This window comes from Drosophila elegans, unplaced genomic scaffold (assembly GCF_018152505.1).
Source record: "Drosophila elegans isolate 14027-0461.03 unplaced genomic scaffold, ASM1815250v1 contig_208, whole genome shotgun sequence".
Classification (NCBI taxonomy): domain Eukaryota; kingdom Metazoa; phylum Arthropoda; class Insecta; order Diptera; family Drosophilidae; genus Drosophila; species Drosophila elegans.
Window position 1 is genome coordinate 10,069,540 of NW_024545578.1, and position 24,902 is coordinate 10,094,441.

The 24,902-nt window shown below is 43.9% G+C and overlaps 4 protein-coding genes across 5 annotated transcripts; 1 reads left to right on the forward strand and 3 right to left on the reverse strand.

Moving 5' to 3' along the window:
* Positions 1 to 926: 926 nt before the first annotated feature.
* On the reverse strand, positions 927 to 2,858 carry LOC108147003 (SOX domain-containing protein dichaete). The gene has a single exon (XM_017273267.1). It carries the CDS (start codon positions 2,656 to 2,658, stop codon positions 1,516 to 1,518), a length of 1,143 nt encoding a protein of 380 aa, XP_017128756.1. The 5' UTR covers positions 2,659 to 2,858; the 3' UTR covers positions 927 to 1,515.
* A 10,009-nt stretch (positions 2,859 to 12,867) lies between these two features.
* Positions 12,868 to 16,822, reverse strand: LOC108146629 (transient receptor potential cation channel subfamily V member 5). The gene is made up of 7 exons (XM_017272674.2): positions 16,097 to 16,822; positions 15,616 to 15,842; positions 14,565 to 15,358; positions 14,150 to 14,376; positions 13,942 to 14,093; positions 13,163 to 13,694; positions 12,868 to 13,107 (listed from the first exon to the last, which is right to left on the reverse strand). The coding sequence occupies exons 1-7, from the start codon at positions 16,493 to 16,495 to the stop codon at positions 12,934 to 12,936; spliced, it is 2,505 nt and encodes an 834-aa protein (XP_017128163.1). The 5' UTR covers positions 16,496 to 16,822; the 3' UTR covers positions 12,868 to 12,933.
* Positions 16,823 to 16,971: 149 nt separating this feature from the next.
* LOC108146612 (growth arrest and DNA damage-inducible proteins-interacting protein 1) lies at positions 16,972 to 18,179 on the reverse strand. Its single transcript, XM_017272658.2, has one exon. It carries the CDS (start codon positions 18,114 to 18,116, stop codon positions 17,424 to 17,426), a length of 693 nt encoding a protein of 230 aa, XP_017128147.1. The 5' UTR covers positions 18,117 to 18,179; the 3' UTR covers positions 16,972 to 17,423.
* Positions 18,180 to 18,528: 349 nt separating this feature from the next.
* LOC108146793 (mediator of RNA polymerase II transcription subunit 1) lies at positions 18,529 to 24,856 on the forward strand. 2 transcript variants are annotated; one of them, XM_017272961.2, is made up of 4 exons: positions 18,529 to 18,746; positions 18,812 to 20,092; positions 20,148 to 22,090; positions 23,212 to 24,856. In XM_017272961.2, exons 1-4 carry the CDS (start codon positions 18,713 to 18,715, stop codon positions 24,481 to 24,483), a joined length of 4,530 nt encoding a protein of 1,509 aa, XP_017128450.1. In that variant the 5' UTR covers positions 18,529 to 18,712; the 3' UTR covers positions 24,484 to 24,856. The 2 variants fall into 2 exon arrangements, with proteins under 2 accessions (XP_017128450.1, XP_017128451.1); XM_017272962.2 differs by having other exon boundaries at positions 23,217 to 23,566.
* The last annotated feature ends 46 nt before the right edge of the window (positions 24,857 to 24,902 follow it).

Here is a 24,902-nt window from a genome sequence, read left to right on the forward strand (position 1 = left end):
TGAGGTCTTAGAGGGCCTGGGCCCCCCGTTGATCCCGAAAAAAACACAATGTGACGCCCATCCAAAGATCGCAGAGACGACCTTTTGTTCAAACTATCGAATTCTGTCTTGGAGGCGCAAAATAAACAGCGCATTAATCAATAGAAATTAATACACAACGGCAAATAGTTGTATAATGGCAAATCAAAATTTAGTTTTTTCATCTCTTCCCAGCGGGTGTAAACTAACCGACAAAAACTCACACAAAAATGAACAAAATAATGGTAAAGATACCCAGAGACAAGGTTAATTTGATCAGCAAAGGGAGAGGAGCTTGGGCTAAGCTGAATACCAAGCTGAATAAAAAACAGAACACCCGTCCGCATTATTAGGTGATGATGAAACGAGTGTTTTAAACTATACCCAAGTGACTCACTCAATCGAGCTGATAATATTATGTTAAATGCTGTATAATTTGTCTTATGAATATTCAAACTGGTAATGGATTTCGTTAATAATTTTGAGAACATAAACTTAATTAATCTGAAAGTTTATGAAAAATCTTCAAAAATAGTTCAAATAAAAATATGATAATCCAATTATGGGAAAGAGATTATAATCGTTGAAATTATAAAGCAGAAAATTTGAAAGACACACGGCGTATACATTTTGAGATAATTATCAAGCTTAAAGTATATCTTAGTGAACAGGCTTTTGGAATATCTGAAATTTGTTAGGCCGGTTTAAGGCTTGTATAACTTTATTCGAATCGTTGAAATAAATTAGAAATTTGCTGTTTAAGTTTTCATGGGTGTAAAACCTTTTTAAGATTGCCATTTACAGTGAAACACCAAATGCACTCAATTCTGAACCCATTCTGAAACAAAATATCACACTCCATCCTTTTAAACTGTAAAATATTATAAATAAATAGGCATAGTTTGAAATTCGGTTTTCTCAAGTTATTTTGTTTTTATTAAATTTTAAATTTCTTTGTTTTGTGTTGGCTTTCATTAACCATTTGTTGCTTAGATGATAACGTTTACTTTAAATACAATTAATAATACAATAATACATTGATGTACGTTCTTTGCCTCGCATTTCGGGCTACACTGACACTATAACGAAACTGGCTGGGATATTTACAATTTGAGAGGGTAAGACGTTTAAAACTAGAAGCTACAATTTAAGCTGGTGCTGATGCGAAAAAACAACAAGAAGGAGGAGGCGTTCTCTCAGTGCTTAAAACTAAATAAAATTAATTTACAATTAGGTTTTGTTTTTTGTTTTTGTGTTGTAGTGCGCGAAATAAATTATAGTTTATAGTTTGTGTATTGGCTAGGAATGTTTTGTGTGTGTGTTTTTCATTTTTCTTAGTTCTTAGATCTGAAGTGCGCAAAGATTGTACTAAAATTATGCGGAGTGGTTTGGATTGGCTTACTTAGAGCTTTTGAAGATTTAAAACCAGTGGATCACTTTGGGAATGCTTCAACAATTGTACTCTACTCTGTACTCTACCCTAAATCTCATCCCTCCCTAATAGAGCACCGGCACCGGTCGCCTCAGGGCGCTGTCCATGGACCCGTCCATTCCATTGGGCGTGATGGTACCGGGCGAGGATCCCGGCGAGGAGGTGGACGAGGATGTGTAGAGTCCGGCGGCGTTGGCGGAATGGGCGGCGTACAGCGAGGGAGCCGAGATGCCGGAGTAGATGCCCGAGTAGAAGCTGCTCAGCGAGGAGGGCGGCAATTGGGGCGGGGCTTGTCCTTGCTGCTGACCTTGGTTATTGACCGCCGCCGCCGCCGCAGCCTGCGATTGATGGAGCTTCGACAGGGCCAGAGGGTCGAATCCTCCGAAGTACGGCACCGGATAGCCCTGATCCAGATGATGTGAGGGTGCAAAGTAGGGCGGCAGTTGGTGGAAGGGATTGTAGCCACCAGCTCCGGCTCCTGGGCCACCTCCCAGCTTCTGTTGACCCATGCCGCCGGCCTGCATCTGCAATCCTCCCTGGGGTCCGGCGGTCAGAGGGTTCTTGGGCTTCCGCCGTGGGCGGTACTTGTAGTCCGGATGCTCCTTCATGTGCAGCGCCCTCAGGCGCTTAGCCTCGTCGATGAAGGGTCGCTTCTCGGACTCCGCCAGCAATTTCCACTCGGCACCCAGGCGCTTGGAGATCTCCGAATTGTGCATCTTGGGATTATCCTTGGCGATCTGACGACGCTGCAGGCGGGACCAGACCATGAAGGCGTTCATTGGCCGCTTGATGTGACCCTCCTGACCGGGCGAAGTGGCCAAACTGTGCATGCCGGCGGACTGGTGACTGGAGTTCAGACCACTGCCATTGCTGCCCAGACTGCTCTGGCTGCCCAAACTGCCGGCGGATCCAATGGAACTGTTTGGCGACAAGGTCTGCTGGGCGGAGACCGCCTGGTGCATGTGGTGCGGGGTCATGTGGCTGGACATGTGGTGGCCCATTGATGGCGATCCATTCACACCCTGGCCGGGCGGTCCGTTGGGCGAACCGCCCATGGCCGCCAGACTCTGCGAGTAGTGCAGCACCCTTTTGATATCCATGTCCATGCTGGGACTCAGCTGGAGCTGGCCCTGCGGAGCGTAGTCCTCCAATCCCTGGGCCTGACCCAAATGGAAACCGTAATTGGGATGCGTCGATAAGGTGGCCATTCCAGCAATTTTGATCACTTTTGTTTGACGTTCTTTCAAGATAAACACTTCACTTTCTCGAACACAATTGTCTGTAGTTAAACTGTGATTTTGTTTTTTGTTCGGTTCTTGTCTTTATGTCAATGACTGTCTTGCTTTTGCTTGTGCTTCTGCTTTGCTCTTGCTTTGCTTTGCTCTTGCTGTGCTTCTGCTCGGCTCAAATGCTTTTTTGTGACTGATTTTAGTGGCGTTCCAGTGCTGCCGACACGACTGCAGCCAAATCCCGTTTCTCTTCGGGAGAGAGGTGACGAGCAACCCTCACATTGTTACTTAGGTAAGAGAGTAGGAGTGCGAACGGGACAGAGGCTGAGGCTGTTACCTGGGAGAGAGCTGCGCCGCCGTCGCGCTCTCACTCACACATAGCGCCTTCTCTCTTTGGCCTTTGTGGTCCATTATTCCATTGGCTTTGTTCTATTGGCTCCTTTATATCGGTTATAGTTGTTCGCCCATTGAGGGGTGTGTTCAATAGAGGAGCTCAATAGAGCTCGTTCGGCTCTGCTTCGTGTTATTCGATTTAGCGACCCCATTTCTGTGGAGGGGGAAATGGGCTCCAAAGTCCCCAAGAGAGAGAGAGAGAGCGGGAGCACATTGATTTTCGCACAGTGGGCACACAATTTCCGTTATTGTTTTGCACGGCGACGTTGCACTTCCGCTTCCCCCAGGCAGCCAGAGCGAGAGATGGAGATGCAGTTTGAGAGGAAGCGCAAATTCTCTCTCTCTCTCTCTCTCCACGTGCGAGTGTATGTGTGTTGGGCCAATCACAATGGGTCTTTGGTGTGAATTTTTGTCCATTGTGGGTGTCTGTGTTCAGCTATATACCGTTCTCTATGTGTACTCTGTACTATGTGTGTGTGAAAGGACTTTTTAGTTTGTGAAAAGGACATGGAAACACGCTTTCCATTCTCTCGCCCCGTTCTCCATTCTCCCATTCTCGCATTCTTTCATTTCGCTCGCCATTCTTCTCCATTCTGTTCCGTTCCCTTTTTGCCACTTCTCCCTGGCCGCTCCAGAAAGGATATTACTGCAATTATTTACTTATTTGGCCATAGAAAAGTGAGCCTGAATAAAGAAGCCCACAAAGAAGCGAATGGAAGTGAGGCAAATCTTCACCCAGATGCATGTAGAACGTTCCTATGTTATGGGCTTGATTATAAAGATGTTTTAGTCATCTATTATTTCTTGTTTTCTAAATAAGCACTGAAAAAGCGTTTTTTTTTCATTTATTCATTGGAAGGGGCAAAGGGCATAGAATATATTTTGGTTTGCTTTTGAATGCACTTCAAGGATCATAGACGTTAAGAAAATCAACTCAGAACATGTATTCATTTTTATCGGTAAGTCTTATTAAAAAAAACCTTAGCATATAAAATAAATCACTTATGTGTCTTTTGCAGCAACAGAATTTGGACTATTCCTGTAAGTTAATGTTGTGAATAGGAATCGTATAGGAGTAGTTAGTTATGAAAAACCAATAAATAACTCTTGTTTAACAAGAGTTAAGATTAAGATTCTCGTTAATTAGAGTACATATCGCACTAGCAAAAGTAATGATAACAAAAATATAATAAAGTAATCTTGTTTGTGATAAGATCAGTATATTTATTAAAAAAACTTTTTAACTTGTACTTTTATTCCAGTCTTAGTATTAATTGTCTTACTTGCTCTGCACTTTGGTAACAAGATTTAAAGTGCAGTTCAATTTAATCTTACAAACCCTCAAACTCCGTTGCCCCAAAACCAAAGTTAGCCCAACTGAAGCTCCCTCTCTCCCTCTGAATATCGCCCTCCCTTTCCCTTTCTCCCACACATGCATGCACGCAAAGCTTAGTGCAATTTCCAATTGCATTTACAAAGCTCTTATACCTGGTCCATAGCGTAAGAGCATAAAAAGCTTTCAGCGTTCTCAACGTTTCCTTTGTGTCTGCTTTCCCCCAAAAAGGAAGAAAGGACAACGGCAACAACAACGAAGCTCAAATAATAATGAAAGGAAAAAACTGTTCTACGTTGTGTAATGGAAAAAGTTTTGTCCGGGCCACATTTTTCTTTCTAAGTATTCAGCATTTCACTTAGCAGACGAGGACACTAAGTGAGTGATAATAGCCCAGAGAGTGGGATAAATACAGGAAAATATACAGGCTCTTGCTTTTTAAGAATTGTGCCCCACTAACATGCGGCTTAAATAAATACTACATTTACAATATAAATTATGTTTCTTGAGAAATGGAAGCTTTGCATGTCAGTCTTAAAAAGCATAAATTGTTTTAAAATGACAAATTTCGATTTACTTGTTTTTGTAACCACATACATATACATATTATAATGTAAAATAACAAAACACCTGATTTTTGATGAAAGTGTTATTATTAAAAATTGATATTATTATCTTATTGAATAAGAAATGTAATAATTTATTCAGTTTAGTTTAGTTTTTAGTATTTATTAAATTTCTTAATAAGATTTGATATCTTTATAACTAACAATGCAAAGCAAAGGTGTAAAATCTGTAGTTTTGTAAATTGGTTAACAAAATCCATATATTCAGATTTAGGTACAACAGATGGCAGTCAACTTATCAGTATGAATACAGTAGTCTGCCGTTGAAAATTTGATGAATGTAATTTTAATTTGATCGTTTAATGACAGGTGAGAGATGAGTCAAGTTGTGCCGTGATTACTATTACCCGAAAACAATATTAACCATTATCCTGTCGCCAGAAATCACCCTCACCGCTTAACCCATTCTTAATTCTCCGATTCTCTGTAGAGAAAGAGAAAGAGAGGGACTCGCGTTTCATTGTTTTCTCCCGCATTGTTGTTTTTTTTTTATTGTTGATTATTGTTGTTGCCATTCAATTGTCATTTGGGGAGCTGGTTTCTGTTGTTTTTTTGTTGTTGTAGTATTCCGCAAATATAATTTTTTTCATTCATTCTTTTTTTAATTAAATTCAGGAACAATCGCGCAAATGTGAGACTCAACAATATCCAGAATGGATCCAATGATAATGACAAAAATAAAACGAACATAAAAGCCAAATGAGGTTACATTCCCATCATTGTTCGGTTGATTGAATTGTTCAATTATTGATACGGCATATATAAATGCATGTATCATTTTTGCAAGTTATACATGCTTTTTTCCTCATTTTTGCGTAATATAATTCAGTTCGCCTCGCACCTGGCGTCGGCAGTTGGAAAAGGAATCGTTTTGGCTGAATTTTCTCACGTTTTTAGTTCGACCTTTGTTCATTTTGCATTTCCATTTTCCACCCACTAGATTTTCCTTTGATTTCCTCTGGTTCTTGGCGTACGTGTCCATTTGATTGCCTCACAGATTTCGGCGCTTTTCACATGTCATTCCAGTTAAGAGCATTTTTGGCATGCTCACGACTTTCCCTCCATTTCCTTTGCCTTTCTGATGCTCCTCTTCGTCGTTTCATTTTGGGTTGGAAAAATGAAAAATTATAGCGCATTTATCGTTTGATGTTGATGGAAGGGCAGAGATTAAGGGATGGCAGGTCCTGCTAGGGATTATAAAAACGTTTTGGTGGTAAAATTTTGAATGGTTAATGGAATTATTCCAAGAAAGTGGAGAAAATAATTCGTTTTTGGTATTCTAAATATCACTTGTTATATGATGTTACCTTGCAATACCAAGAATTCATTGTTTAATTATTTTCTTATAAACATATCATTTTGTAAAAAAACATTTTAGGGTTCTGCAAATTCTTAACCAAACAACAACACATGTGGAGTTATTTAAAAGGCTTACAAATATTAATAAATGTAAAAACCTGTCTAAAGAATTGATCCTTTTATGTAACTCCAATAATTTTCTAGACCCAAAGAAATATAATTGTATTATAATTTTGCATTTCCCATGATATCCGGGTTTCACTTTTAGGTCCGGGCGTGATTATGCGACAAGAAATGGCCAAATTGTCTCAGGAATTGCGCCTCTCGGCTCATCCCAAGCTCAGACCATTAGGAAAACAAATCGGGCCATTCTTCGAAGGATATGCTGCAGGAAAACCCTATAGCGATCTAAGGATGCCCACATGTCCTGTCGACTTCCGTTTCGGCTTCACCTGATGCAAACCGGTTCCGCTACTGTCATGGATGTTGCACAATTCCTACAACTTTTGTATCCGTTTGGTGCACCCATTGTTTTGCCCTGTTTTCAGGAGAACTCGAGGAAACAATCTCGTTGTTTACCGCTTTGAATAGAATACTATTTCCGGGGTCAGTTATTGTCACTTGCATTGTTCCAAATCAACGATAATATTTCGCAATATCATCCCGGGGGAAAAAAAACAATTCACCTTTATTCACCATTTTCCGAACAACTTGCGGTGTTTGCTAAAAGGATAATTGCTGTGAAAAACATGTGTAAGCCCGCATTGGCTTATTCAGCCCTGGTTGAATGTGGGAAAATGCAAATGCAAATCCAATTGTCGGAGCTGTCAGAGCGTAGGTCTTCGATGGCCACTCATAATCCTTGCTCGATTAGAGTTCATTACATTTCCAGGTCCTAGATGTCATAACAGATTAAGGCAGAAACCTTAACACATCTCCCCCACCACCCCCTTTGTCCCCATTGTCCTTAACCCTTCCTCGCCGATTCCGCCATCAGCCACTTGGACTAAACGATGTTAATTTCTTAAACGAAGTTCGAGTACCATGCCAGTCCGGTGGGGTTAACTTACGACTTTGCCTGGGATCTCGTCTTGAGGCCTTTTTCACTCGTTTGTAATCGAAACGAGCCACTTAAGGAACCGCCGCGATCCTTGAGTCAAATTTCTTTATGCCTCGTTTTCATATTTCATTTCATTTCATTTCCATTCTTTTTGCATATTTTTCTCCTTGCGAATTTAGGGGTTGACTTCGAGGGGAGTGGGGTAATATCTGAAGTGCTTTTGGATACACTGCAGAGAAAATCGTGAACTAGTTTCAATCATTTAGGTGCAAAGTAATTATGCAAACAGGGATGGCACCACTAGAGATTAAAAAAGTCCTTAACAAGATATAAGAAACTATGCTGTACATCATTAAGTTTTTAACAAGGGGAAACTAAAATATTTTTGAAATATGTTTGAAAAAACATTACTTTTTATAGCAATATTCGGGTAACCTTTAGGCCTTTTTGGGTTTTTGTGAGCTTATGAATAGGTCCTTCCTGATAGAAATATGCAAATGATGGTTTAACTGATTTTGGCATAGTTAATCATTTATTTTGATTTCATCACTATTTATTTCCAGTGTGGGCCTAATTTTTGTTGTCGCTCCTATCCGAGCAAATCGTCGCCGTCAAAGTGCCCACTCGATGCGACTTTCGTTTGAAGTGGGTTCCGAACTGGCGGACGGATTCCGGATTCGAGTGGAGGAGAGGTGAGTTTCCTTCCGGGCCGGCGTGCCGAATCCCACGGTGTGTGTTTACGACCAACAAGCACAGTTGGATCAGATTCCTCAATCCAAAGTACAGCCGCCCATCGATTAGCTGCCGAAAAACACCAAAATTTGTGTCCAAATCTTGCGGTCTCGTAGCCCGAGGGCCAAACACCAACGTTTTCATGGGAGGATGGGCGTGTCCCTGGGAAAACCGCTGCCAAATGAGGTCCACTCCACCTGACGGGCGGCTGTCAGAAGCAGTTTTCCATTCCAACCCCCCAGGATATAACGACTCGAATCGTTTTGACAGCCTGCAATCTTCTGCATTGATGTTTAACGCCTCCTCGGCTTTTGAACCGATTTATGACTTCATTAGAGACACAATTTTGTAGGCTTAACAAATACAATAAATTCTAAAGGTGAAAAACGAATACACAGATAAATGTTTATTAATTGAAAAACGTTATGAACACAATTTTAACAACAATTTATTTATTTTTCAATATTATAATTCTACTTTTACTTTTGTAAGTGCTGAAAAATTAAAAAGACTCTAATAATTAATATTTAACCTTATTAACATTTTCTGATAATGATTTAATCATACAATTCAAATACACAAGAAGTTAAGAATTTATTTACTAATGGTTTTTTGTTTCAAATTTAATATATTAATAAATGAAAGCGTTAACTTCATCTTAATGACAACCAGATTATAATGATGCACTTAACAATGCTGATTAGTAAGAATAGATTATTTTAATAAAAAATAAAAACGTCATGTTGTATATTTAAGTTCAGTTTAAATTAAGGCCTAGATTCAATAAAAAGCTAAAATCGTTCCGTTTTCAGGCTCCATTTCAATTATCCTTTGGTATTTGCCGGGCTTTTGGCTTTGATTTATTTTCCTGTGGCTTCTTCGCTTAATTAATTTCAGTCATTTGGCAAATGGTTTCGCCAAAGTCAAAGGGTTTGATTGAGCGCGTTTAATGCTGTCGCAGATCAAAGCGTTCTTTAAGCAATTCAAAGTCACCTTCGCTTCACCGCCCCTTCTCCGCTTGTTTATTTGTGTGTTTCCTATTTATTTTCTTTGACTGAATGCAACATTTTCACTCAAGTGATTTGATTTGGCGAATTCAATTTTCACTCCAAGTGTGTATGCATATCTAGACCAAGTCACAGCCCCATCCATCCATCCAATCGGCCTTATCCCCAGCCATTCAATCTGTCCGTCAATCAGTCAGTCAGTCATTCAGACTTGGCGGCGTCGCCGTCAACGTTTTTGTGGCTGTTGTTGTGTTGATTGTTTGCTTAGCGTCCTCCCGCGAGACTCAAGTGGCAAAACATTATTTTGTTCAGGAAATTCAATTAAAACTTTGCGGGTTTTTTTTTTGTTAGAATTTGTTTATTTTTTTTGCTTCCCCTCGGTTCTCGAGTGGTTTTCAATCAAATCGAGGCGTATTATTGAATCGACGAAGATGATGTGAGGTGGGACACAAGAATTCGATCAATAAATTGAAGGTAAATTTGTTGATTTACATTAGAAATATGTTTAGGTGATAATACGAAAATCAAAAAATACTGGAGGATCATAGTATCATTAAAATAAGTGAATAATTAAAGAAAGTGCCCATACAAATTTGTATTCTAAAAGGCAAATATGAGTTAGAAAAATTTTTTTTAAAAGATTGTAATCTAAATTACATAATTTATGTCCAAGTTGAACTCAAATTAGTCAAATTTTTTTTATATTGATCTAAATTCCTAGCTTAAGCGCAATATGTTTTTGTATTTTAATAAAGGTTATCCTTCTACACAAAAGTCTTATTGTACTTATGTTATTTGTAACCAAGTTTAAAAATGTCCCTTTAGCGTTTTGTTTGGCACTCCTTTATGACCTTTTAGCGCAGTGTCTAAGCACATCCGAACCACCACGAAGCTATCTATTTGAGCCCATAAAAGTTCCGCTTTATGAGTTGGCAAACAGAAAAGATTCGCGGCAAGTGGCGGCCATTTGAATTAAGGCAACGATTTTTATGGCGCTCGTCTGGGCCAATAATAGAGGGAGTCCAATGGGGGAGGAAGATTTTTCGGAGGGAGGGCACAACAACATCCGTTTATCGATTTGCACATCATGATAACGATTACGTAATTGCAATTGTAGCAGCAGCTCAAAGACCCAAGAGAAAAGATGAAGGTTGAAAGGCTGAATAAAGCCTGAAAAGATAAAGATACTGATACAAAGGCCTGAAACACCTTGCATTGTAGGGCTATCAAGGATTGACATCAATGGGAGCGTTGCCGGATAATGCGTGGGATCGGATCGTTTTCGGGATCGCATCAGGTCGGATCCTTTGGTTCTTTCTCAGCACCGGAAGCGTTTAGCAACCGACTTTATTCAGGAACGCGAACAAAGGACGAAGGAGCTGGATTCGCGATCCCAATGAAAGTGTTAAAGGGCAGGGATCACTCACAATCGGAGCTCTATTTTCGGGGCCGCAGCTTGACTTTAATTGAGTTTGAATAGAGCAATTTAGTTCCCGCTGCGATTCTCAACTCATTCGTTTTTCGCTTCATATTGTATATAGTATGTTCCAATTCGATCGGTGCTAAAGTTCTCAGCCTCTGGAAAAATTGTTTTCCTTTGGTGTGGCGTTAATGATATGGTGTCCAACCCCTGACGGTCACAACAAAAGGGGTTCGCTTAATCCCTCCTCACCCTGCCCCCACAGAAATCATCACCCCCTTTTTTTTATTATTTGGGAGAACAATTACCATCTGAATGTGTCACAGTGTGGCCAGAAAGTATGTTCCCAGCTTTGGCGATTGGCTTTGCCATTGTGTCCTGGCCATGTAATTACACACCTTTTGAGTCGGAGTCTGGCTCTGAGTTTTAGGTGTCGAGTTCGTTGCGTAATCATATGTTTTGGCCTCAGCCTCGCAGGCAGCTGTGAATGGTGTGGGCACGCCCACTGGGCCAAATCAACGCCCACTTCCCCTAATTGCTGAATGTAAATATTTTTCCCAACCTTCTGCGTTATGAATAAAGGCTATTCTTACAGTTCAATTTTTTATGTTAAAGAACATAAAGTTAAGATTATAATAATAATGACTAAAAGGTGTTGAAACATGGTGTTATTTAATCACATTTATTCTTACTTATGAGAATTATAGTAAAAGGAAATGACTTTTCGTTGATTTCGCAAAAAAAAAAATGCTATCTATTTGTATGGGCTATTTTAGTTGTGAATGTACTAATCAATCAGTGTAATCTTACAAAAACAAAGGTATTTCAACTATACTCTTCCTATTTATAAATTTAGGTGGTCATAAAGTTTTACAAACCTTAGATATGTATCTCGTTCGCCCTCTCGACTTGTGAAATTTCCAGTCGTAAAAAAGGCTGAGAAAGCTGTTTAATTACGCCCCTCGGCACACACAAACATTGTAAAACCATAACAATAAAAGCGCCGAAAGGTAATGGGCCAAGGAAAATACGAAATGGTAATGCGAACGGACAGTTTTTCACCTTCTCGGTGTTCCCGGAAAATCGGCCTGGTTTATGGTCCTTAAGCAACATCGTTTATAGCGCAATTTCGGTGAGGGGCGTTCGCCAAATGACTTTTAAATGCCGTCTGTGATTTGGCCCTAACTATCGTAATTGTTTCGCTGGCCATGTTTCTTTTACACACAAATTTTAAAAAAGAAACTCAAGAATTATACCCGATACCCAACTCAGGTTGAATCCTTCAGGGACTCGGGCTTTGGAAAGAGGAAAATGGTTAAACAAGCATTCAAATAAGAATTATGGACCAGTCCCCGGTGAACTGGCACTAGAACTCAAAGGAAATTCGACTTTCCTCGCACTCCTTTCTCCCCTCACATTTGACTGCCTTTTTTCTTGGCTGAAAATTTCTTTACTTTCTTTTGCCGATACTCAAGAGTTTGTTTAAAGTAAATTACTTATGCAAATCAAAGTGCAAAAGAAAGAAAAGTTTGCAATTTATTTTGCCGATTGGGGGGTTGAGAGTGCGAGGGCTGTCAAGGGTTAAGGGGTTTGACCTTTGTTAACTCTGTTTGCATTTGTGCTTTGCTCTTTGATTTAAAACTGTCAACGCACATGAGAGCTGCAAAAGTGCTAGTCGTTGAGTTATGGTTCCAGTTCCACTCTTCCCACAAGCAAATGCAAATTTACCTAGGACCCATCGCAAAATGATTGTTCACCGGTTTTGTGGGACATTTTTCTTCGTTCCTTTTTTTTTGGTGGGCGAACCTCAAAAGCACATTGATTTTATTAAATGTTGTTTTAAGTGAATTTGATTTTGATATTTGTTTGTTTGGGGCGACCTGTCGTTTGCATGCATCGACACTTGTGCCACAGATTTTTCATAGCTCCCATAAATAAGTCATCGATTATTTGCCAATGGCTGTGGCTAAAACTGATTTGAAAAATCTGTTCATGAATTTGACATTTGTATATACTAGAATTTCTTTAGCATTGTTTATTTCAGTGTAGGAAAATCACTTAGTCATGTTTCATATTGAACAACAAAATGTAGCTTATCTGAATTTTAAGAAATTAAATTTCAATAAAAACTAACAAAAATACATTTTATTTTAGAAATTCTTTAGCAACTGGCAAATTGATATATTGGTTACTTGATGAATTTAAAGATGTATTTATGATATCCCCCATATTTTCATAATAATTAGTAACAAAGACATCAAATTGTAGCTGTGAAAGGCAATGTAGACTAAATTTATTGCTCAAAACGAACACATTTTAACAAGGCTCAATAAAACTTGAACTAAGTAAGTGACTCTGGTTTGTCCAAATGTCCAAATGGATCTTCAAAAGTTGTTGTTATCGGAACTCTCCGATTTGGGGGCGGTGCCGAAGAACTTCTCGTACTCCTGCTGACGTCGAAGGGCGCGGGCTTCGCGTTCCATTTGCCGCTTCTTGGAGAAGCGCTGATGGATGCGCTTCATCTCCTGCACCTCCTTCATCTCCTCCTTTTCCTCATCCTGGTCAGAGAACGTTTAGATTACTTTCCCTAAACATAGGTTACATTTAACTTACGGTCATGTTTAGGCGAAGGACCAAGGCCCTCCGGCCATCCGACATGGATTGACTGTAGTGCATGAAGTTCTTCAATCGCTCGGCGGGAGGGACACTCCGCTCCACCACCAGGACGATCCTGGCCCATTGGCGCTGCCATTCGTTGCGGATCTCGGCGATCTTCTGGTACGTGTTGCCCATCATGGCGATCAACATGTTCACCAGCAACACACTCACGATCACCATGAACAGGAAGAACAGGATCTTCGCCTCGTACTCGTGCTGCGTGGACACCATCGCTCCGTAGTAGTCCCCAAAGTTCGTCAGCGACATCAGGAACATGGCCACGATCGATTCCATGGGCGAGGGCATCGGATTGGACTCTGCATCCTCAGCGTCCGGCGTCGTTGGGTTGTCGAAGGTCAGGAAAATAATGTAGAAGGCCTGCGAGAAGCCCATCACAAACACCAAATAGATGGACACGAATCGGAGCAGATCTCCCATGACCATGCGGTATATCATCACCACAAAGGGACCGACGGTCTTGAAGCCCCTGGAAAAAATAGCGGAAAAGAGGTTTAAATATGCATTACCTAAACTTTATCCTCTTTTGGTAACCAAAAAAGCAAGACCACACTACAACAAACTAAAACAATTGAATATTCATTCTTCATATCATAATCTTCTCGTCCTAAAAAAGTATAACTGGTTTTTGAATGAATGTTTATGTTTTTAAGATATTAAATGTTTTTTTTTTTATGTTCCTACTTAAGTTTTGTAATTTTAAGACAAATACTCACCGACAGAAAAATAGAAAATATGGAGCAGTGGTTAGCATTATCACAACGGTGACGTGATCATCGATCTCGGTGAGACAGGAAACCCTCAACCAGGGTATGGTCATCATCAGGGCACACGAAAACAGAAACATTACACGTGAAGGAGCCGTCATCTTAAAAGATGTTTTGAATTAGTGATTACAATTATAATTTATGTTAATTAATTTACCAAATTCTCAATAAACATTTTCAGGCCTAAAAAACGAGCCTCTCGCAAAGCGACAAGAAGATAAAGTATAGCTCCCACAAAGTTTAATAGTTCTGCCATTATACGGAGCTTGGCCAAATCGGATTCGAGATTCATCAAGGGACACTGGGCATAACTTTCCCACCAAGCGGGCAGTACCTCAACTTCCGATGGATCATAGTACTCGGTAAAGTTCAGCCAAAATGTTTCTAGAGGAAATTTATAGATATACAAAAATATATAATTATATAGTTGAATTTTATATGCTACAAGTTCCAATCTATAACACAAACTGATAAATGTTTAATTATAAAAATAAGTTCCTTGACCTTAATATAAAATAGAAAAATAAAATAAAAAATTATTATTTTTGTTCTCCTACTTTAATATACTCAACTGTATTCTGTGCTCTGAGAAGCCCTCTTAGGTTGACGATGGTACGTATGGGACCCATTTTGCCTATACAGATCATTCTTAACCGTGGTGCTGTTGGCTCCATCCTCGTCTTCGTCCTGGTTGTCAGGTCCTGGTCGCAAGATAAAACTGAAGAGCGAGATCAGGAAGTAGAGGGCGAACATGTAGAACTGCTTGTAGAACCGCGACTTGCAGAACGTGTCCCACTTGGTCTTCAGCAAGTCGATGACCACGCCATCGAGCAGCTCCAGATGCTCCAACTTATCGCCAAACACCACGAAATTGAGCACGGAGTCCTTGTTGATATTGCCGGTCTCCTCATTAATAGTATCTATCATCAGAAGTGGATAGGCGGCACAGGTGATGCTCCCCAGTTGCCAGTAAATCTCCCTTTCGATGCTCATCACGTGGAAGAACATCTCCACTCTGCCCAACTTGGCGGCCAAAGTGAGGGGCGTGAGGTTCTGGACGTTCTTTATGTGGATGTTCGTTCCCACCTCATAGCCTACGTCGAACATTTCGATCTTTTCGTAGATGACCAGCATGTGGAGCACGGTGTTTCCGTTGGTGTCCTGGAAATCAGGATCAGCTCCGCGGGCCAAAACCAATCGGAAGCACTCTTCCTGCGACAGACAGGCCGCAAAACTTAGGGGATACTCGCCCCAGTACACATACCCATCGTAGTTGGTCATGGGACACAGGGCCACGTACTCGTGATCCGGCGAATCCGTCCTGGAAAACTTTGTATCCTCCGCCGACATAAAGGCTCCACAGCAACTGAAAAATATGCAATAATACGTTTTTAAAATCTTCTCAATATTTTTAGTAATTTTATGTAACGGATTCTAGTTGTTTTAAAGATTTAAAGAATTATGAAGGTAAAGAATTTGGATTAGAAAGTGATAATTATAAATAAATAAATAATAACAATGCTCTTAGCAAAATTACATTCCTCAAACAATGGTTTTTAAAATAAGATTGGTACTAAATTGCTTTTAAGAAGACTTTTAATCTAAAATGGTCCATTTTCTCACCGCTCTTGGACATCTGCGTTGGCATCTAGCAGATATTTCACCATGGCAGGATCCTCATTGACGATGGCAATGTGCAGGACACTTTCTCCATAGTACTCGTCGCTCATGTAGGTGTCCAGGATAAGTTTTGGGTAGAACTTCAGTAGCCTCTTGGCAAGATCAGCGTGCAACGAAGAAGCGTTCAGCAGGCACAAATGTAGGATGGTCTCGCCCACAGCTCCACGCAGCTTAAATATGGAAGAAAATAGGTTAAATAGGTGATTAAATACGAAGTAATTACAATGTGGTTTGGGGAATCTCAGTAATATACTATTGTAAAGTTATAAGATGTTAGCCCTTGTAAAAAATAACTAAGTACTTTCTGGTAGAAGTTTTTACTGAACTAGGTCTGACTTCTAAAGCCACTTTACTAACTTATTATATATTGAAGAGGCTATACATTAAAAGTGTGTGTATAGTAAGATATAACCCATCCACTCACGTTCAGATCCCAGCAGACGAATCGATAGGCGGTCGGATTGGAGATGTACTCCGCCTCGGAGACCTCGGGACAGTAATCGTGGATGTTGAACTCCTCATCGGGGTTCTCGAGCGCCCTAATCTCGGGCAGCTGGCGGGTGCGGGGGCGATCCCGATTGCGGAGCAGGACGAGCTTCGAGATGGGGAAGTAGCGACCCGCACCCTTGTTGTACAGGAAGGGCTCCACCTTGGTCTTGATGGCGTGGTCGATCTCGGCGAACTGCTTGGTCTGGCAGGCCCGTTTCATCATGTCCACCAGAAGGCCGCCGCCCTTGAGGTTCACGAACTTGTAGAGGGCCTGGGTGGAGACTCCGGCCTGCTTCTTTACCCCGCTGGTCACATTACTCTCCGTATTCCCCATTATCTGATCCCGGAGCTTGCTGACTCAATTTGCCACTGGGTTTTTCCGATTTTCAAACGCTTTTGTAGCGCGACATTGCTGGCTAAAGTGTCTGCTCTTGGAATTTCCTGCTTGTTATGCCGTGGTCCTTGTCCATTGGTGGCTATCGATAAAACATTCCGTGGCACGTCCGTTGCCAATGCAACAGCTGAACTTGAGCTCCTTTGCTCTGTTTACGCTGCGTTGCCAGGACATCGCACCTGTTGCACCTGCTCAACAAGTTTCGATGGCCTCTTCATTTGTTTGTTATATTTTTGTTGCATGACATGGTAATCCAGTTGCATATTCAGTGATAATAAATACAATCCTTTACTTTTATTTAAAATAAATTCCGTAAAGTGATTTGAATTTAAGTTTTTCGTTAAGAACTTTTTTGTAAGGCTCGGGTTCAAACAAAATGATAAAAAAACGTTTCATATTAAGATTAAACACATTAATTTATATATAAGGGAACTGTGGTAATTTATTATAAGGACTGGACCAAATACAAAGTATTTCTTAACTGGAAAATTTTCATAATAATTAAAGTTTTAGTTTCTTTCAAAACGATGTTTCCCGTTCAAAATGTTACTAAATTCAAAAAAAATTAACGATATCATATTTATCGAATAGTCTAAACGCTACCGATAACAGGATTGTGGTTTGTGTATCCGCTAACACACTTAAAAGTCGACTTGACATTGTCAAGTAAACATATCATTGATTATCTACATGGGTTTTCACCGCGTATAATACGTTCAATCCTTCGGGGATTATATTTCTTCTATTGTTAATTTGCTATATCTCTTCGAATTTTTTGGTAAAAGTACCTCTTGGTGGACATTTATTTTAGTAGGCAACAGACAACAGTTCCTTGCTTATATAGATGGTTTTAGCGACTAAAGTAACATTACGCAGATGTCTTCTCCACCAGTTTGGCCATCATCTTCTCCTCCTTTGCCTTTCGCTTGGCCTCCTTTTGCTTCTTCTTGTCCTCCTTCTCCTTCTGCTCCAGCATCTCCTTGAACCGCTCGTCGCGGGTGTCCACCTTGAAGCCAAAGTGTCGACGCACCTCCTCCACCAGGCGTTCCTTGCGAGCGATGGCCGCCGCCGCATCCGCCTCTCGCTTGGCCACCTTCGCGTGCAGGTCCGCCTTCCACTGCTTCAGCTTCTCCAACTTCTTCGCAATGTCCTCCTCGCGGGCGTTGATCTTCTCCAGCTCCTCGGCCTTCTGCGCGCGGTTCTTCTCCAGCATTTTCAGGAGCGTTTCTAGTTGCATAACCTGCCTGTTGTCTTTCTCTCCGCGGGAATCGAAACAAATCTTAGGGTTTACATTACTTTTGGCGCCATAACGTCCGAATGCCTGTCTCTGGTATTTCTCGGTCAGATGAATCCAGGAATGTGCCTCCTGGTAAGGCACATTGTTAAAGAGCACATTTTTGTGTTGCGGCTGCAGGCCGGATCTGTCCACCGCCTGCGGATAAGCCGGTTCCTCTTCATCCACCAAGGACGCCGGAAGTTCCGCTTTAGCAGCGCTCGAGTATTGCTGGCTTAAGCGAAGGGCAGGAAGTCTGCTGACAGCGTTTAATTTGCCCAAATTCATCTTGAAATGTGCAACCGAAATAAATGTTATTATTTTCAATAGAGATGCAAGAACAACAGAGATAGCGATGGAATACCAGGGCTGTTAGAGTATCGCTAAAACTATCGGAACTATAATTGCAATAATTTTAATATTAAGCAAGGGGTACTCAGCTAAGTAGCAAACGTTTATAATATAAAAGTACAACAAATATTTATTTTGTAAAGCGAGTTTAATGTATTCATCTGTACAGATTCTAATATTTGTTTTGTCATTTTATAACTATGAAGATTTCTTAACATGAATTTATATTCGAACCCATTTGGTACAGAGGAATTGGGCATTAAGGGAATACCCTTATTAAGTTAAAAATAACTGAGGACGAATAGTGTGGCCAGTTCGCAACTACTCTGAAATGCTTTCCTCTCGGCCACTGTGAAGAGAGGACAGCCATTTTGTTGTTTTGGCGTTGAAAATTTTTCGGCATGATTGAGACATAGTAAAAAGAGGATTTACTTGCATTTTTAGTGGTCGCGACTGTTTTTAACAACCTCGATTGCTAGCTGAATATGCCAATGCACCAGTAAGTGTATAAAATTTCCCAGCAAAGCCAAAAGATGAGCGGATCCAATGCGAAGGCGTCTGGGACTGGTGAGCACCCACTAGTTATACCATTATATTCATTTTCCGCAACCACTAACAAATTTTTAAAAAAGGCTTTGGGAGCCACATCCCCAGCATCGAGGAGAAGAACAAGCAGATCCAGCAGGAGACGATGATGGAGAAGCTGCGGGCCAAGTACCGGAGCAAGCCGAAGAGTTACGAGGAGATCAAAAAGTCGGTGCGGATGTACTTCATCGAGAAGCACTACCCACTGGATCCGCTCTGCAAGGCCACCCTGCAGTCGGCGCTGGACAAGCTGCAGCACTACATCAAGGTCACCTCGCGGCACGGTCTCGTGGAGCGCCTCGAGAGCCTCTCGCGGCAATTGGGCCTCAAGTTCATGGAGGACCAGCAGTTGCTCTTCATCTCGACGGACATGTTCTACGTGGAGATCCTGCTGGACGCCGCTGGTAGTCTGTCGGACGTCAAGGTGCACCACGAGTGCAAGATAGAGCAGCAGTCCAGCGAGCTGGTGGCCTGCCTCAAGTCCGGCGACTTTGCCGACTTCACGGTCCAGCTGGAGGGCCTGTCCTCCATCTACCAGTTGAATGCCGAGCCCAAGGTGAAGAAGAAGGCGTTTGTGGCGCTCCAGGCCATGGAGACGGACATTCAGAGCCTCTACCAGCTGCACCTGCAAGGCCACTCCGGCGACAGCTACTCCCTGATGAGCAGTTCGACCGTGGGTCTGGTGCTGCCCCGCCGCGGTGGCCATCCCATGAAACTCACCTACTTCTGCCCGCCACTGCACCTGCCCGAGGGTGATCCCAAACAGGCCAGCGGCGACTTCTCCATCGATCAGGTGATGCGCAGCAGTCACGGCCTGAGTGCCACTGTAAATCTGGAAGGCTCCTCTGCGAACAAACTGCAGACCCTGCCCACAGTGACCCTGGCACGCGATGCTCAGACGGGTCTGGAGGTTCCCACATACGCCCAACTCAACCAGAACAACTCGTTGCTGATGCCAGCCACGTATGTTCTGCGACTGAACAAGCCGATGCCCGTGTGCCTGGAGTCCCTGAAGGCACTTGGTCTGCCCGGGCTAGATGCCACGGCCACACCTCCCAGTCCGCCCACTACAGTGCTGAATCTGATTGTACAGACGGCCTCCAAACAGGCCATTAGGAACACGCAACGTGGCCTGTATGTAAACCTGCCCAAGGAGACGCACTGCTACTTCTTTACAGACAATCGGAAGCTCCAAGGCACCCTGGTGTCCTCGTTGCCCTTCACTGAGCCCGCCCAGGTTCCGCGGATCGTGAAGTTCCTTAAAAAGCAGGCTCTGTTCTACACCCTGCTCGCCAGCTGCGTTCGCGAGCAGCAGAAGCAGTATAATGGTAAGTTGTATGCATTAATTCCCTTCCTTTCTCATCCTAATCTCATCCGATGCAGACATGGAGAGCACTGTGATACTGGAGGTAACCGCTGTCTCCTTCAACCAAATCACTGTAGAACTCCAGCATCCGTACGAGGAGTCGCTGGCCACGGTGGATTTCCTGCTAGAAGACGGTCAGCCCACGTGTAGCGTCTACTGCTTGAGCAACGAATACGAGCAACTGTCTCAAAAACTCACCCGTACCGTCCGTAAAGTGGTATCCATTCCGATGGTCATCTATAAGCTGCTAAAGTGCTGGGATGAGGAGCATGAATTTAAACTACACGGCGGTTTAGGTCCTGGAGCGGGCCCTGCGGGTTCAGGAGCAATCGGAGGTGGAGGCATGGGCGGAGGAACTGCGTCTGGCGGCGGTAGTAACTTCAATCAGTTCGCAATGGACACGGCACCGCCGCCAGATGGAAGCTTGCCCGGAGGTGGCTTCACCAACATCAACAACCTCAAAATGGACGCCAAATCGCGATCCCTAGCGGATGCTTTTGCCGCCTCCACCTCCGCTGCAGCGGCCATCGCGGGACTGATCAATCTAAAGCGCGAAACAGATCCCCAATCGGGCAGTTCGACCAGTGGCGCCTCGGCCGGCGGTAGCTCCAGTTCCTCTGGCGCCGCCAAAACGAGCGATCATGACATTGCCGACAAGTACAAGAATATCTGGAAGGACAAGACTCCGAATCTGAAGCACTGTGTCAGCATCACACCCATTCCAGGGGATGGCAAGTCGGCGGGATCAACAGGAGGAGTGCCCAGCGTTGAAGTTCAGCGCACGGGAGGCATTGAGATTATCCCACTGAACGCCCAGGCTTCTGTCGGAGGAGGCGTGGCTGCCTCGTCCAGTGCCGCACCAACGACAATAACAATCACCCCCATTACGGGCAAGGATCCCAGCAAGGACGCGTCGAAAAAGAGCAGTTCCACTTCGACTGGAGTAAATGTGGCCGCCAAGCGACCACACGAGAGCAGCACCAGCGGCTCCTCAACGTCAGGTGGAGGTGGTTCTGGCAGTTCCATGTCGTCCTCAAGCAGCAGCAGTTCCTCCGACACGCAAAAGGAGAAAAAACGCAAAAAGAAGCGCGACGATTCGCCCATGGGACCGCCAGAGAAGATATACTCCCGCCAAAACTCGCCGGCTGCTGGTGGAGATGCTTCCGCAACTGGTGGAGTGGTGCGAAAGTTCTCCTCGCCCTCTTCGTCGCCCAAGGCAGGTGGCGCTGGACAGGGTCTGATGGCCGGAGTGCCAACAGCGCGTCCCAGCCCAAAACACTCGCCCGTCTACAGCAGTCCCAAACACAACACCGCCTCCAATAGCCCAAAGTCGCCATTCGGCACACACTCGCCCAAACATGGCTCCTCGGGCAAGCCGAGCATGTCCACGTTGAAGAGCGCAGCCACAGCCGCCACCATCCTGAGTCCCAAGGGGGATAAGTCCGCCTCGGCTGTGGGGGTCGCTGCATCGGGACCATCCGTCTCATCGGGACCCGGAGGAACTCCCGGTCTGGTGCGTTCCTTTGCCAGCGTTGGAGCACCGCCGCCACCACCGCCAATTCCTCCATTAGCGAGCGCCAGTGGATCCATCGGCAGCAACCAGAGCTTGAAGAAGGAGAAGTCCTCCTCCGGACCTGGTTCCACTGCCACTTCATCCTCAGCAGCAGCAGCAGCAGCGGCAGCTGTTTCATCTGGCGGAGGCATTTCCCCGGCCAGTGTGGCGGCAGCGGTGGCCGCCCTGAAATCCTCCCAGCAGCAGCTTAAGTCGGTGGCCAGTCTCTCGCATCTGGCGTCGGGCGGAGGATTGGGCGGCTATGCGGCTTCCGCGGGAGCGGGCGGATCTGCTGCAACGGCAGCAGCAGTGGTGGTGGGAGCAGGAGCTGGCGTTGGAGTCGGAGTTGGAGCGGGGGCCTCCGGACTGGAGCTGAGTGCCCTGCGCAAGGGCATGGCGGGAGGTGCGGTAAGTCCGTTTTCATTATAAGTGCTCCACACCAACCACACCACACCAACCAACCAACCAACCAACCAACCAACCCTCCCCCAGCATCTCCCACTGGAAGACTAACACGTAGTTGACTCTCTGCCACCTCTCCTAACCAAAGCAGAATCAAATCAGAGCGAAACTATCTTTAAACTAATGCAAATGCTGTATTTATCTAAGCTATAAAACGATTTGTAATTCGCCTACCTTTGCTGTAGTTGAAAATGATTATTATTGTTACTATTACAACTATTATTATTTTTTGTTTGTGTCTCGTATTGCCTTTTTCTTATTTTTGTAAATATATATTATCCTATTATTTGTCATATACTGCTGCATCCGTTTTATTTTCGACCAAATCCAAATCTTTTTACGGTAATGGGGCCTTTCCAACACTCAATATTCTCAATTCGCAAGCTCTAACCATTTTTTTCCTGCATTAAGCACGTATGTATATATTTAATCTGTTTGTTTTGTATTGTATTGCTCGGCCTGGCATGATTCCTGTAGAACATGGTGTACTCTCCTATTTCTACAGAGCAAAGAGACCTAAACAAAAGTAAATTCCTATCGTTTTTGAGGTTGTTCTTTGTTATTATAGTTGTTTGTTAGTTGTTATGTGAGTCTCTTGAGTTTGATAAAAATTTCAAGTGACTGTGCTATTCTGACTATTTATTTTGAATAATAATTGGTATCTTAACTGCGCTTGGTAGCATAGACTTTACCTATTTGTTTAGAGTAGTTTCTAGTTTACCTTATGTCTTAATTGGATTTGTACACTTTTAATTACCTTTCCGATACTTTCCGCACTAGAATCCCTTAAACAAATGGGGTAACTTAGTTTCAAACCGATTTAAAAGCTAATTACTAATGGGGTCCACTCTTGTTTTCTCTTCCTTTTTCTCTATCTATATTTTCTTGCCATACGACATTGACACTCCCACTTTTTGGTGGGATTGTTAAACCCTTAATTCACTTTTTTTTTGCTGATCACACGTGATGTTCCCCTTTTGATTGTTATAATTTTGGTTATTTTCTGGTTTATTTTTGGTTCGTTTGTTCCCTAACACACACACACAACCACATGCTTACTTTGTCAGGTTAGTTTGATGACGTCGACGGCAGCTTTAGCGCCAACAATCCCGTCAGCAACAACAACAGTGGCAGCGGGAGCGGGAGCAGCGGCCTCGTCGGCGTCATTGGTGCCTCCAATCTCGGCGGGAGCGTCAGGGAGTCTGGGTCAGGGAGCAGCGGCAGCAGCAGCGGCAACAGCAACAGCAGCGGCAGCAACACTGGCAACAGCAACAGCAACAATGCTGCAGCAACAGCAACAGCCGGGAGTAGCGGCAACTAGTAGCTGCATGGCCACCAGCGGGGGCAGCAGCGACTCCGCCGGAGGCAGCACTCCGGCCGGAGCCTCCACGGAGTACATGGTCAAGCCCAGCAGCCAGGAGGGCCTCAAGCTGACCATCAACAAGACGGGCAGCAGCAAGAGCTCCGTCTCCGGTTCTAGTTCCTCGTCCGGCGGCCAGGCGAAGCTATCGAAGAGCAGCAGCAGCAGCAGCAGTGCTGCGATGAGCTCCGCTGGATCCTCCGGTTCCACCAAGAAGCAGCACACAGGGCTTAAGCCTGGCGTGAACAGTGGTCCCGCTTCCAAGAAGGCCACCGCAGCAGCCTCGTCCTCAGCAACATCCTCTTCCTCCAGCAAGCATCTCTTCCAGAAAGCCAACTCCTCGGGCAATCTCAGCAGCAAGCTCAGCGGATCGGGCACCGGCGGAGGAGTTCCGCTGACCAAGAGCAACAGCACCAACTCCTTCCAGGAGCACAGTGTGCCCAGGCGACGTCCCAGCATGGGAGCCCTGGCCAGCGGCAGCAGTGGTGGTGGCGGCGGTGCACAGCGCAAGTCCGCCTCCACTTCGGCGGGGGCCGGCGGATCCTCGGGAGCCGTCTCGCCGGCCCTCAGCGGCTCCATGTCGCAGCCACCGCCGCGATTTGACCATCACACCGACATGATGACCATCCTGCAGTACGCCTCTCCGACGATGGCCGCCAGCATGGAGGGATTCATAAAGGGACTGCACAACAAGTTTCAGATTCCGAAGCTGTCGCAGCGCGGAAGCGGCGGCAGCACGGCCAGTGGACGCAGTACGCCCAGTGGCGGCGCAGATCTGGCTGCAGCGGGCACATCATCAGCGGCATCTGGAGGAGGAGCTGCCAGCTCGACGGCATTGACGGAGCCGGAAGCCAAGCCGCCGGCCCCGCCTCCCCCGCCTGGCAACGATGGACTCCTCAACCTGAGCAGCACGGCGGGAATGCCATCGTCGGGCGATGGCATCGATGAGGAGCTTCTGGCCAGCCTGGCTGGCGAATGACAGAAGGTGGACAACCATGAGATATTCCTGTTGCTCTATGCGATTTCGATTTAAGCTATGAAGATTTAGTTGAAAGCCTTTAGTTACATGAGTCTGGGTTTTGGAATGAACGGAGACTGAGAATGTTATTAAGTTGGCGGTTCCCATTCGCACAAACCCTTAAGAAAATATTAAACAATTTTAAAAAACGACAGAAAATTTGGTACAAAATCTCAGAGATTATCACTTATTCTGTGGAGTCGAATAAAACATAAACTCGCTAGGTTTTGGTTAAAAAATTCATTAGGTAGCAGTTAAGGAAAGCGATATTGATATTGCGCGAGAAACATCGCTCTAAATATTATGTAATATATAATAAATGTATTCAGTTGGAGACTTGTATGTTATTTGGGTTAAAGGTTGCCAAATAATAACAAACT